General features: G+C 44.6%; 2 protein-coding genes across 7 annotated transcripts in view; one reads left to right on the forward strand and one right to left on the reverse strand.

Annotated features, from left to right (window-relative positions):
* Positions 1–3,138, forward strand: part of FBXW10B (F-box and WD repeat domain containing 10B) — a 28,473-nt gene extending 25,335 nt beyond the window's left edge. Inside the window, exon 13 of the mRNA XM_077253569.1 lies at positions 2,167–3,138. Within this exon, the coding sequence (XP_077109684.1) occupies positions 2,167–3,041 (875 nt within the window). The 3' untranslated portion in view covers positions 3,042–3,138. The remainder of the gene's footprint in view (positions 1–2,166) is intronic.
* The window catches only part of LOC143766127 (uncharacterized), a 114,550-nt gene that overhangs the window by 99,400 nt on the left and 895 nt on the right, over positions 1–14,255 (reverse strand). The gene's annotated exons all lie outside the window — the stretch shown is intronic.

Consider the following 14,255-nt stretch of genomic DNA (forward strand, 5'->3'; position numbering starts at 1 on the left):
TACATTACATGCCCCCTCCAACCGAATTCATTGTCATGTCCTTTCTCTCTCTCTCCTACCCCCACCCTCTATTCTTATCAACTGCTCTCCCCCACCCTCACTTCATCATTATTTGGTCTTCCCCCACACTCAATACGTCAATTACTCTCTCCCACCTTCAAATTATCAATATTTGCTGCCCCCACCCCCAATTCATCATTTGGTCTCCACACCCTCAATACAGAATCATTTGGTCTCCCCCACCCTCAATACATCATTTACTCTCCCCCACCCTCAATTAATAATCATTTGGCTTCTCCCTTAGTCAATGCATCATTTACTCAATCTTCAATTCATTATTTGGTCTCCCATCACCCTCAATTCATTATCACTTTCTGTCCCACCCCTCAATTCATCATTAGTGTTGAGCGATACCGTCCGATACTTGAAAGTATCGGTATCGGAAAGTATCGGCCGATACCGGCAAAGTATCGGATCCAATCCGATACCGATACCCGATACCAATACAAGTCAATGGGACTCATGTATCGGACGGTATCCCTGATGGTTCCCAGGGTCTGAAGGAGAGGAAACTCTCCTTCAGGCCCTGGGAACCATATTAATGTGTAAAAGAAAGAATTAAAATAAAAAATATTGCTATACTCACCTCTCCAACGCAGCCTGCACCTTACCGAGTGAAGCGGCAGCGTTCTTTGTTTAAAATTCGCGCTTTTCTTTCCTTTACGTGAAGTCCCGGCTTGTGATTGGTCGCGTGCCGCCCATGTGGCCGGGACGCAACCAATCACAGCAAGCCGTGACGTAATTTCAGGTCCTTCAGGATTTTAAAATTACGTCCCGGCTTTGTGATTGGTTGCTTCGCGGTCAACCAATCACAAGCCGGGAGGCTGGACACGCGCGCATTTTAAAATGCGCGCTTGTCCAACCTCCCGTGACGTCCCGGCTTGTGATTGGTTGCTTCGCGGTCAACCAATCACAAGCCGGGAGGCTGGACACGCGCGCATTTTAAAATGCGCGCTTGTCCAACCTCCCGTGACGTCCCGGCTTGTGATTGGTTGCTTCGCGGTCAACCAATCACAAGCCGGGAGGCTGGACACGCGCGCATTTTAAAATGCGCGCTTGTCCAGCCTCCCGGCTTGTGATTGGTTGATCGCGACGCAACCAATCACAAGCTGGGACGTCACGGGAGGCTGGACAAGCGCGCATTTTAAAATGCGCGCGTGTCCAGCCTCCCGGCTTGTGATTGGTTGATCGCGACGCAACCAATCACAAGCCGGGACGTCACGGGAGGCTGGACAAGCGCGCATTTTAAAATGCACGCGTGTCCAGCCTCCCGTGACGTCACGGCTTGTGATTGGTTGCGTCGCCCATGTGACTGCGACGCAACCAATCACAAAGCCGGGACGTAATTTTAAAATCCTTAAGGACCTGAAATTACGTCACGGCTTGCTGTGATTGGTTGCGTCGCCCATGTGACTGCGACGCAACCAATCACAAAGCCGGGACTTCACGTAAGGAAAGAAAAGCGCGAATTTTAAACAAAGAACGCTGCCGCTTCCCTCGGTAAGGTGCAGGCTGCGTCGGAGAGGTGAGTATAGCAATATTTTTTATTTTAATTCTCTCTTTTACACATTTTTACATTAATGTTGTTTCGATACCGATACCCGATACCACAAAAGTATCGGATCTCGGTATCGGAATTCCGATACAGCAAATATCGGCCGATACCCGATACTTGCGGTATCGGAATGCTCAACACTATTCATCATCATTTGCTCTCCCCAAACCCACCTCCAATTTATCATTTGCTCTCCCCACCCCCCACCTTCAATTCATTTGCTGTCCCCCACCTCCAATTCATTATTATATCATCATTTACTGTCCCCCGTCCCACACCCTCAATTCATCATCACATGCTCCCCCCACACCCATTTAATTCATTTTATCAAAAAAGAAAAAAGTTGTCATACTTACCTCATATATGATCCCATGCAGCTCCACTTCAGGTATTCTGGTGAGTGGCACGCGAATGTGATGATGTCATCGCATAGGCGCCATCACCAGCATGTCACAGAAGAGGAGAGAGTTCCCCTGGAGCTGCGCTGCTTTGAAGAAATGTGTAGTTCAATAGTAAAATGTGTATGCTAATAACTTGTATTTTTACTGTAGATGATGAATCGGGTTATGGATCTCCAGGGCGCAAATCTACTCTTTCCATAAGTGAGAGTGCAGTACTGCAACGTATGAAGCAACGTGGACCTCACACTCCCATGAGCCCCAATCAAATCCTCCTAAAAGTCAGTACTATCAAGAATTTACAGAAGATGGATACGATTAGTTTAAATATGGAGCAAAACTGCAGGATCCGTGACACGTGGGGGATTATACCATCTGGTAGTGAACAGAAAACTTTCATATCGCCTTCCCTTCAAACAGAAAGCCTGAGTATTGACCCCCTGACTCTTCTACAGCATTTAAAGTCCTCTGCTGTTCCTACAGACATGAAGATGGTACTAACAACCTTCCATACAACAAAAGTGGGGCTAAAGATGAACGAGTCTTTGCACGGTCCAGAAATTCACTCCACCATACCTAGCCCTACTATTATTCGTCCACGGACCAGCTGTGATTACAGAAAGAAAGGAAAGCGTGATGGCGTCCTAAGAAGATCCACGTCTGCGTTTGAGGTTGGTGCAAAGAAAATTGGTCTGTACACAAGTTGTGAGTCTGTTCAGCCCATACGAATGATCATGGGACAAAAATTGGAAATAAATAAACCGAAACGGAAAGTACCAGACCAGTTCATGAACGTCGATCCATACAGAGAACGCAGCTGCTTCCAACTCCTTACCGTGAAGCAGCTGAAAGAACTCCAAAAGGAAAAGACATCACAGCAGAAAGAAGCAAACGCACATGCCCAGGCCGCAAAGAGCAAGGAGAGCAAGAAGGCATGGCTGGAGAAGATAAAAGGGAAAAATATAGACCAGTTCACCAAAGTTGGAAAGATTGCTGCTCCGGAATTTGGTGTGGATGTATTTTTATAATCAAAGAAGAATTCACTGTAAAATTCACTGCTTTTTACAAACAAAAGTCCAATTATTTTGCAATGGATACTGTGATTATACTTGTCTGAATAAATGATAAAAAAAATTTCAGTGTGGCTTTCAGAAAACCTAATAATCTGGTACAGATACAATGAAATCACTTGGAGAAATATATATGAGAAACCCTTAGGTTACGATCCCACATGCTGGGGAAATCCACACCAGGACATACTTCTGAAAAATTCATTCTAGAATAAGTACAGATTTTCCTCCCATTTTATTCTTTGAATTGCAAAGAGTGCAACGTGTTTTGTAGATATGATAATGCTAAGCCATTTTGATGTCAATGGGGAAAGACAGACTATTTTTCACACACAAAAAAAACCTAAAGTGAGACCATAGGCAGATCATAATAAGGGCAATTTGGGCAACCGCCCGGGGCACATATCCCGGCAGGGAGTCTTCCTGGAGCTCTACTGCCAACGATACAGAATGGCAGTGCAGTACCAGGGCAGCTCCCGTTGTCTCTGCTGTGACGTGCCGATGCGTGACAGCTTGTACACGCAACAAATATAAGTGGAGATTCTGGGACCAGAGCAGAGTGCCAGGTGAACAGGAGTGAGGTGAGTATGTGTTGTTTTATTTTTATTAATATGTATATGATTTGTGTGCCTATATACATGGGCTATGTGAGGTCTTGTACTATATATAGGTTGCTATGTGTGGGGTTCATACTATATATAGGAAGATATGTGAGGGCTCGTACTATACATAGGGGCTATGTGAGGGTTCCTACTGTATATAAAAGGCTGTGTGAGGTTCATATTGTATATAGGAGGCTATGTGGGTGCTCATACTGTATATTGGGGGCTATGTGAGGGTTCATGCCTTATGTAGGCGGCTGTGTGTGGACTCATACTGTATGTAGGAGGCTGTGTGGGCGCTCATATTAGGGAGAGAGGGAGGGAGAGGGTACATGTCCACAGAGATGAGACTATGAAGTATATGGGTTTTAAACCAAGAGAGAATTTTTTAAGTACTTACCGTATATACTCGAGTATAAGCCGACCCGAGTATAAGCCGACCCCCCTAATTTTGCCACAAAAAACTGGGAAAACTTATTGACTCGAGTATAAGCCTAGGGTGGAAAATGCAGCAGCTACCGGTAAATTTGAAAAATAAAAATAGGTGCTCCATACCATTCATTATGGCCCCATAGCTGTGCCATATAGTGCTCTGCACCGTTCATTATTGCCCCATAGCTGTACCATAGAAAGCTGTGCCATATAGTGCTCTGCACCGTTCATTATTGCCCCATAGCTGTGCCATATAGTGCTCTGCACCGTTCATTATTGCCACATAGCTGTACCATAGAAAGCTGTGCTATATAGTGCTCTGCACCGTTCATTATTGCCCCATAGCTGTATCATAGAAAGCTGTGCCATATAGTGCTCTGCACCGTTCATTATTGCCCCATAGCTGTACCATAGAAAGCTGTGCCATATAGTGCTCTGCACCGTTCATTATTGCCCCATAGCTGTACCATAGAAAGCTGTGCCATATAGTGCTCTGCACCGTTCATTATTGCCCCATAGCTGTACCATAGAAAGCTGTGCCATATAGTGCTCTCCACCGTTCATTATTGCCCCATAGCTGTACCATAGAAAGCTGTGCCATATAGTTCTCTGCACCGTTCATTATTGCCCCATAGCTGTACCATAGAAAGCTGTGCCATATAGTGCTCTGCACCGTTCATTATTGCCCCATAGCTGTACCATAGAAAGCTGTGCCATATAGTGCTCTGCACCGTTCATTATTGCCCCATAGCTGTACCATAGAAAGCTGTGCCATATAGTGCTCTGCACCGTTCATTATTGCCCCATAGCTGTACCATAGAAAGCTGTGCCATATAGTGCTCTGCACCGTTCATTATTGCCCCATAGCTGTACCATAGAAAGCTGTGCCATATAGTGCTCTCCACCGTTCATTATTGCCCCATAGCTGTACCATAGAAAGCTGTGCCATATAGTGCTCTGCACCGTTCATTATTGCCCCATAGCTGTACCATAGAAAGCTGTGCCATATAGTGCTCTGCACCGTTCATTATTGCCCCATAGCTGTACCATAGAAAGCTGTGCCATATAGTGCTCTGCACCGTTCATTATTGCCCCATAGCTGTACAATAGAAAGCTGTGCCATATAGTGCTCTGCACCGTTCATTATTGCCCCATACCTGCGCCATATAGTGCTCTACACCGTTATTGCCCCATAGCTGTGCCATATAGTGCTCTGCACCGATCATTATTGCCCCATAGCTGTGCCATATAGTGCTCTGCACCGTTCATTATTGCCCCATAGCTGTACCATAGAAAGCTGTGCCATATAGTGCTCTGCACCGTTCATTATTGCCCCATAGCTGTGCCATATAGTGCTCTGCACCGTTCATTATTGCCCCATAGCTGTGCCATATAGTGCTCTGCACCGTTCATTATTGCCCCATAGCTGTGCCATATAGTGCTCTGCACCGTTCATTATTGCCCCATAGCTGTGCCATATAGTGCTCTGCACCGTTCATTATTGCCCCATAGATGTACCATAGAAAGCTGTGCCATTGCTGCTGCTGCAATAAAAAAAAAATGACATACTCACCTCTCTTGCTTGCAGCTCCTCAGCGTCCCGTCCCGGCATCTCTCTGCACTGACTGATCAGGCAGAGGGTGGCGCGCGCACTATATGTGTCATCGCGCCCTCTGACCTACACAGTCAGTGCGGAGAGACGCCGGGAAGATGGAGCGGCGCCCAGCGTGTGGAACGCGGACAGGTGAATATGTAATACTTACCTGCTCCCAGCGTCCCGCTCCTTCCCCCGGACAGCTGGTCTTCGGTGCCGCAGCCTCTTCCTCTATCAGCGGTCACCATTACCGCTCATTAGAGAAATGAATATGCGGCTCCACCCCTATGGGAGTGGAGTCCATATTCATTTCTCTAATGAGCGGTCCCACGTGACCGCTGAACAGGGGAAGAGCTGCAGCACCCGGAGACCGTGGGACTGCAGGGACAGCGCCAGGAGCCCCGGAAGCAGGTAAGTATGCCTCAGCGCCCTCTCCCCCTCACCCGCCGACCCTGCCGCCGACCGTGACTCGAGTATAAGCCGAGAGGGGTACTTTCAGCCCCAAAATTTGGGCTGAAAATCTCGGCTTATACTCGAGTATATACGGTATTTTGTTATGGCTTACATGTATAAAGGCACTATAGGTTGATCGCTTTGGTTATTGATTGAGGGGGCTCATACGGTATATAAAGGGATGTGAACATACTTAATTCTGCTCAGTGTTAAGTCATACAATGTAAAAAATTATTATAATTAACCCCTTTACAGGAGTTAGCCACAGGGTCAGGCACCCCCTGTGGTGTTTCATATTTGTGTATGTTGGTGTTGGTGTAGTTTTCACTTTTTTATATTTTAACAAATTTGAATAAAGGAACATATTTTATACTCAAGTATAAGGGTTTACGTTAATTATCCCCTCTACCATTCAAGGCATTTTGCACCTTCATAACCAGGCCAAATTTTACAATCCTGACAAGTGTTACCCTATGTGATAATGACACTGGAACACTTCAACAGATCTCACTGATTCTGAGTTTTTTCGTGACATATTGACTTGTGTGAAAAAAGCGAAAATTTGAGGAAAATGTTGAAATTTTTGGAGTTTTCAAACTTTTAATTTTTAAGCCCTTAAATCATAGTCATGTCACACAAAATAGTTAATAAATAACACTTCTACTTTACATCAACACAAGTTTTTTTAGGGATCACATTACATTTGAAGTGAATTTAAGGGTTCAATATGACAGAAAATACCCAAAAGTGACACCATTCTAAAAACAGCACCCCTCAAGGTGCTCAAAATCACATTCAATAAGTTTATTAACCCTTCAGGTGCTTGACAGAAACTTTTGGAATGTGGGGAAAAAAATTAACATTTAACTTTTTTTCACACAAATTTTACTTTAGACCCAATTTTTTTTATTTTTGCAAGGGTAACAGGAAAAAATGGACTCCAAAATTTGTTGTGCAATTTCTCCTGAGTGCACAAACTACTCTTTAAGCGCACAGCAGGGCTCGGAAGGGAAGGGGAGCCATTTGACTTTTTGAATGTAAAATTTGCTGGAATAATTAGCGCATGCCATGTCGCTTTTGGAGAACCCACTCAGAAAACTTATCTAGATGTGCGGTGAGCAGAAGTTTATAAAATCGAGCAGTGGAAACAAAAAAAATTACATTTTTCCCACAAAAAATATATTTTAGAGACCCAAAGTTTGCATTCTCTAAAGGGTAACAGGAAATTCCACTGTACAATTTGGTGTGCAATTTCTCCTGAGTTCAGCGATTCCCATTATATGGAGGAAAACTATTGTTTGTGCACACAGCAGAACTTGGAAGGGAAGGAGCACCATTTGAATTTTTGAAAGCAAAATTTGCTGATATAATTAGCAGATGCCATGCCACATTTGGAGTGCCCTTAATGTGTCTAAAAAGTGGAAACCCTCCACAAGTGACACCATTTCAGAAACTAGGCCCCTCAGGGAACTTATCTAGATGTGTTGTGAGCACCTTGAAACCCCAGGTGCTTCACAGAAGATTATAACTTAAAACCTCCGATGTGCTAGAAGAACAGAATAGCCCCTCAAGTGACCCCATTTTGGAAATGATACCCCTTTGGGAAATTTTCTACAGATGTAGTGACGATTTTGACTCTGTGGGTGTTTTCCAGAAACAAGCAGCAGTGGATGTTGCTGAGTGAAAATTGTAAACTGCCGTTGTAGTGACCAGTACATTGTAATGCACAGTACGTTGTATTACACAGCTCATGCACCTGTAAATTAGGCGGGCTCTCATCACTACAGAAATGCCAAACATGTAGGTAGACGCTATCTGCTGTTTAGGCACACTGGGGCTCAGAAGGGAGGTGGGCATTTGGATTTGGAAGTTACCAGTAACATGGAAGCCCCCTATATTTCCATTGACAGGTGATGGACCTGAGTGGGGACTTGCTTTTTTTGTGGACTGAGTTGAAGCTTTTATTGGGAACATTTTACATAACGTTTGGGATTACATTTATACGGCACTTAATTTGGGGTTTCCATCGAAATTTCAGAGTGACGTTATTCCGATGACACCCCCAAAGGATTCATTCACTATGAGGCAGCAGAGTTACCTCTGTTCAGCTATGTCCTTTTTTCACAAGTGCACAAAACTGTAGCAGACCGCACTGTTATGAACACCTAAAAAGACGGACATGGCTGAATCACAGGCCAGACTGCGCACACAGTGTCCATGTCTACCTCATTATAGGGAATCTTCAGTCATGGGTTCCATCTAAGTCACATCATTTAGAGATTTAAAAGTAATCCCCAATGTAAGCGCTCAGCATAAGAGCTAAGGATAAATGTGTGCTGAGACTTCTGTGATCTTTGGGAGGCGGAATGAACAAAAAACAGCAATTCAGGAATTGGGGTTTTTTTTGTCATGTCGTCCCGTATGTGGTAAAATTGATAAGGTAGCTTTATTCTTTGGGTCAGTTACAGCGATACCACATTTATATTTTTTTTTATGTTTTGGCGTTTTTACACAATAAAAATTCTTATACAAAATTTTTTTTGCATCCATTTGTTCTGAGAGCTAGAACTGTTATTTTTTCACTGATTTTTGCAGGACAAAATTATGTTTTTAGAGATACTGTTTTATTTACAGTCATCTTTTTTATCACGTTTTATTCAACATTTTGTCCGGCAGTATGATGATTGCCTCATTTATTCTCCTATTTTTTTGCGGTGTTCGCTAAAGGGGTTAACTAGTAGGACTTTTGTATAGGTTAGATCGTTCTGGGTGCAGCTATACCAAATATGTGACGGTTTCATTTTTTTCATAAAAGTATTTATTTATGGGTACAATATATTTTTAGTTTTTGCTGTCTGATCACCTGTAAAGCATAGCAAAGCAGGAGCTCTGCTATGCTTTACAAACTGTCAGCGCTGCACTGACAAACTTGTACAGCATGCTTACAGCATGCTTGCATACATCATGACAACATCGGGTCACCAAGGCAATGATCAGCTCCTCGCAGTGACGTTTCAGGGGCGCCGATAGGAGAGCAGAGAGGGCTCCCTCCCTCTGCATTCCTGCTAAATGCTATGATCAATATATCGATCGCAGCATTTAGGGGGATATAGTTCCGGGAGCGGTGAGGGCACTGAGTACCGGGTTTCAGATGTCAGAATCAGCTGACACTGGTGTGGGGACTGAGTGCCGGGTGTCAGCTGTCAGAATCAGCTGACACTTGGAGGCGGTCACGTGCACAGCCTAATTATTTTTTCTATGAAATAGTTTATATTGTATAAAAGTGCCAAAACTTAAAAAAGAAATATAATTGCCTTAGCAATTTTACCACACGTGAAAAGATGTAAAAAAAAAGAAAAAAAAAAAAAAAGCCTAAATTGCTGGATTTTGTTTACTCTACCTCCCTGTCATGGTAACGTAAAAATGTCATATTGTGAGATTAGTTCTAGAAGGTACCATGGCACAGACACACGCTGCAGATTCGGCCCCCCTTCTTTTCTCTGCCTGCAGCATAGTGGAATTCAAGCCACTCGTTCCCCGCCCCCCCCTTCAGGAATGTCTTTGTTTGCCCTGTGAAGCAAAAATGTAAAGAGTAGAAAAGAGGAGTACATTTCCTAACTCAGCCCACTCAATTATGTAACGACGAGAGGGCTTATCTTAACCCTGCTGAGTTAGGAGTGAGTCTTTTGTTCGGGTTCTAGCTGCTATACAGAGGGGTGCTATGCATCTGGATATATGGTCATCCTTCTCCTCCACAGCACACGGCCAGCCATGAAATAACATGACATAACGAAATGTAAGTGTTCTTTTCAACGTTAATCCCCTTTTATTTGTAATTGTATTGTACATATGAAATTTGTCTCCTTTAGAATATCTTTTTATACTTTGTAAACACTGCCTACCATTTTTTGGAGTAAAATATAAAATTACTAGCTTGTCTCTCCATGCTCTATAATGAACTGTCGCATCCTCTGAGGTGAATTACACTACTAATCTGGGTTGGCTCTGGACCGTTTAATACGTGGAAAATCAGAGCTGGTGGCAGCAGATTTGTCCTGTGCGGTTGGGAAGCTTTGTAGTGACGGTGATAATTATTGTTCCCGCCTAAGTGGGAGTAGTTATATTGCCTTTGCTGTAGCGTGCCCAATCGCCAGTACATAGCAGGCAGCCTTTCTGGTGACAAATTACCCTAGGTGCAGTACCCTGATTGACCTGAGGGTAAGGGGGCGCCAGAGAGCTGCAAGTTCCAAGCTGGAAGTGGGATATAGATAAATTCCCTTCAGAAGGAACCAGGGGCAACCAAACAACCCCGGTTCATGACAAATTGGTGTGAGTGGTGATGATGATAAAGGAATCTTCCCCGTGAACTGTGACATATTGGTGGGATCCCTGACATATCCGGTGGGATTCATGACACTCCCAAAAATCTAAATAGAAAGCATGTCAAGTGCCCGAAAATGGTACCAATAAAAACATCAAGGAAAAATCCAGGATAGAAGCAGGTACATATAATGTCCAGTTTTATTAAAGAAATAAATCACACCCATAAATACATGGTAATTGCGGTTCTGGTCACAGTGGATACAACTGATGCATTTCAGCTCCGATGAGCCTAATTCATGGTTGTTTAGACCATGAATAAGAATCATCGGAGCTGAAACGTGTCGATTGTATCCACTTTGACCAAAACCGCACTTACCATGTTTTTATGGATGTGATTTATTTCTTTAATAAAATTGGACATTTTATTTACCTTCTTCTAAGCTGGATTTTTCCTCTTAGTTTGCCTCAGCCGGACCCCTGGCTTTTCTGTGCGTTTCTCAGCAGGATTGTGGCTGCATCAAGGGTGAGCTGACTCTCCTTTTTCCCTTCTCCACTTGTTTCCACAATAAAAACTTCAAATCATCCCGCAAAAAAAACAAGCCCTCACATGACTCTGTTGGCCCGAAATATGGAAAAATGATAGCCGTCTAAATATGGCGAGGCTATTTTTTGCAATAAAAAGCATCTTTTAGTGTGTGACAACATCCAAACATTAAACCTGATATTAATCTGGTATCGCTGTAATCGCATTGACCTGAAGAATAAAGTTGCCTAATCACTTTTACCGCACGAGGAAAGGCGTAAAAAATAAATAAAAACAATTCTTCACCTGCTGTATATCTTTTCATTCTGCCTCCCATGGATTGCAGTAAGGCTCGGTGCACATTTAGCCTACACTGGGGTTTCAGTGTAATTCTCTGAAATACGTGATTCAGGCAGAACCTCTGGTGGAAGATTCCCTATAATGAGGTAGGTGGAGGCACTGTGGACGCAGTCTGGCCTATGTGGAAAGTAAGCGGATCAATGCATTCCTATGTGTGCGCAATTGCCGCGATTCTGCACAAAGAATGAGAATGCATATTTTTCCACGATGCGATTCCACTGCGGAAAAATATGCAGCATTAGCACAGCATTGAAGAATCCCATTGAATTCAATGGGTTGTGTATCCGTTTTCGCATCGAAAAAACGTGGCAAAAACGTATACAATCCGCAACGTATGCACATAGCCTTATGGTTTTCAGGTGCCATGACCCACTGGGAGAGCCCATGAGGTGCCAAAACAGCAGAACCCCCCATAATTGACCCCATTTTACGAACTACAACTCCTAATTAATTCATCTAGGGGTGCAGTGATCATATTGACACCATGGGTGTGTCACAGAATTTTATACCATTGGGCAGTGACGACAAAATAACTACATTTTTAACACTAAAATTTTGTTTTAGCCAAAGATTTTACATTTTCACACAAGAAGTGGGTAAAAATTGCAACAATTTGTCCCAAAATTTCTACTGAACATGGCAATATCCCATATGTGGCTGTACAGTGCTATTTAGCCATGCGGAGAGACTCAGGAGGAACGGAGCGCTATTTGCCTATTCAAGTAAATGGGTCTGTGCACATGTCAGTGTGTTTCCACGGACCATGTGTCCGTGGGCAAAACACGCTGACATGTCCATTTTTTTATGTCAGCACAAGCCATAAAAAGTCCCGCACACGTGCATACACAAAACACACATGGATGTCATCCATGTAACACACATTGGCGCCGTGGAAGAAGCGTTACAGTAAGCGCTGTTCCCCGGCACGGGGTGCTGAACATGGCTCTCCTCACTCTTCCCTGCTCTGCTGGCGATCGGTGCGAGCAGGGGAAAATAATAAGACTTACATATAAGTAATAAAACAGACAACAGGCGGCAGCTGATGGGACTATTACTCCCATCAGCCTACCCCTGCTGCTGCTAATAACTGACAGCAGGAGCGGCGGATTGGAGTATTCATCTGCGGCTCCTGCGCTGTAAATACGGTAATTTTAAAAAAAGGCGTGGGTTCCCCCTATTTTTGATAACCAGCCAGACAAAACTCACACCTGGGGGCTGGAACCCTCAGCGGTCAGCAAGGTTGGATATCAAGAATAGAGGGGTCCCCACGCCATATTTTTAAATTATTTAAATAATTTTTAAAAAACGGCATGGGGTCCCCCCCATTTTTGACAACCAGCCTTGCTAAAGCTCACAGCTGGGGGGCGGTATTCTCAGGCTGGTAAGGAGCCATGGATTTTGAACCCCCCAGCCTAAAAATAGCAGCTCGCAGCTGCCCAGAAAAGGCACATCTATTAGATGCGCCAATTCTGGCGCTTTGCCCGGCTCATCGCACTTGCCCTGTAGCGGTGGCAAGTGGGGTAATAGTTGTGGGGTTGATGTCACCGGTGACATCAAGCCCACTACTTAGTAATGGAGAAGCATCTATAAGACACCTATCCATTACTAATCCTATAAGGTTCTGGGCATCAGAACTGGCATCAAAGTGCCCACTTTGATGCCCAGAACAAATATGGGCCAGGCTGAAGAGACCTGGTTTTGATGTGGGGCCCCCTGTTCTATATGTCTGCACTGTGGTATCAGAGGCCCAAACTCATTTAACCCCTTAAAAACATCAGTTACTTATTCACATCTGAGAAAATGGGCTGTTTGCCCACTTTGATGCCAATAACCCATTTGGGCCAGGGACCTGGGTTTGTTGCAGGGCATCACTATCTGTGTATTCATAGTGTGAGATCAGTGGCCCAAAGTCATTTAACCCCTTAAAGGGAACCTGTCACCCCATCCCAGGGCCTATTAAGGTAAAAGCGCCACCTTCAGCAGCACTAAGGCTGCATTCTGTGAAGGTGGCGTATACGTTTAGTATCCCTAGGAATGCTGAAATAATCACTTTTATAAAGTTCACGCCATACCTCTATTGAGTCAGGGAGATATGATTTCTCCCTGACTCAAGCGCCTCGCAGCCGTCCATCATCCCATCGGGCGCCACCTCCTCTCTATCTTGTGCCGTCACCGGCGCCTGCAATTATTTCTCGGGCATGCGCCCTGCACACTGCCCTGGAACTTACATCAAGTGATGTAAGTAGGTCGCACCTGCACACAGCGCCAGACTTCCAGCGTGAATAAATCAGAACACACTGCGGGACGGGATCTCGGGTCTCAGCTACATGCAGGCGTGATATTGGTACATCAGCTGATATGAGTTCCAGGGCAGCGCGCACAGCGCGCACAGCGCATGCCAAAAATATGAGAGCACAGCACAGGCGCCGGTGACGTGAGGCAGCACTCGATGCACTGAAGGGATGATGGACGGCTGCGAGGCGGCTGAGTCAGGGAGAGAAAAGGTACCCCCCGGACTTAATAAAGGTTTGGCACGCAATTTATAAAAGTGAATATTTCAGCGTTATTAGGGATCAAAAATGTAAGAGCCACCTCCACAGAATGTAGCCTTAGTGCTGCAGAAGCTGGCTCTTTTACCTTAATAGGCCCCCGGGGCGGGTGAAGGTTCCCCTTAAAGGGAACCTGTCACCCCCCCCCACAGTCGTTGCAAACTAAAAGAGCCACCTTGTGAAGCAGTAATGCTGCATTCTGACAAGGTGGCACTTTTAGTTCTGGGTGCTGTAACTAGAGAAATAATCAGTTTTTTAATTTGTCAGAAATACCTGATCTTCAGTCAAGGAGGCCGGCGTTTCCCCCCTGCTTCAGACAGCACACTGCTGTCACTC

Source organism: Ranitomeya variabilis, chromosome 4 (genome assembly GCF_051348905.1).
Source record: "Ranitomeya variabilis isolate aRanVar5 chromosome 4, aRanVar5.hap1, whole genome shotgun sequence".
Classification (NCBI taxonomy): Eukaryota; Metazoa; Chordata; class Amphibia; order Anura; family Dendrobatidae; genus Ranitomeya; species Ranitomeya variabilis.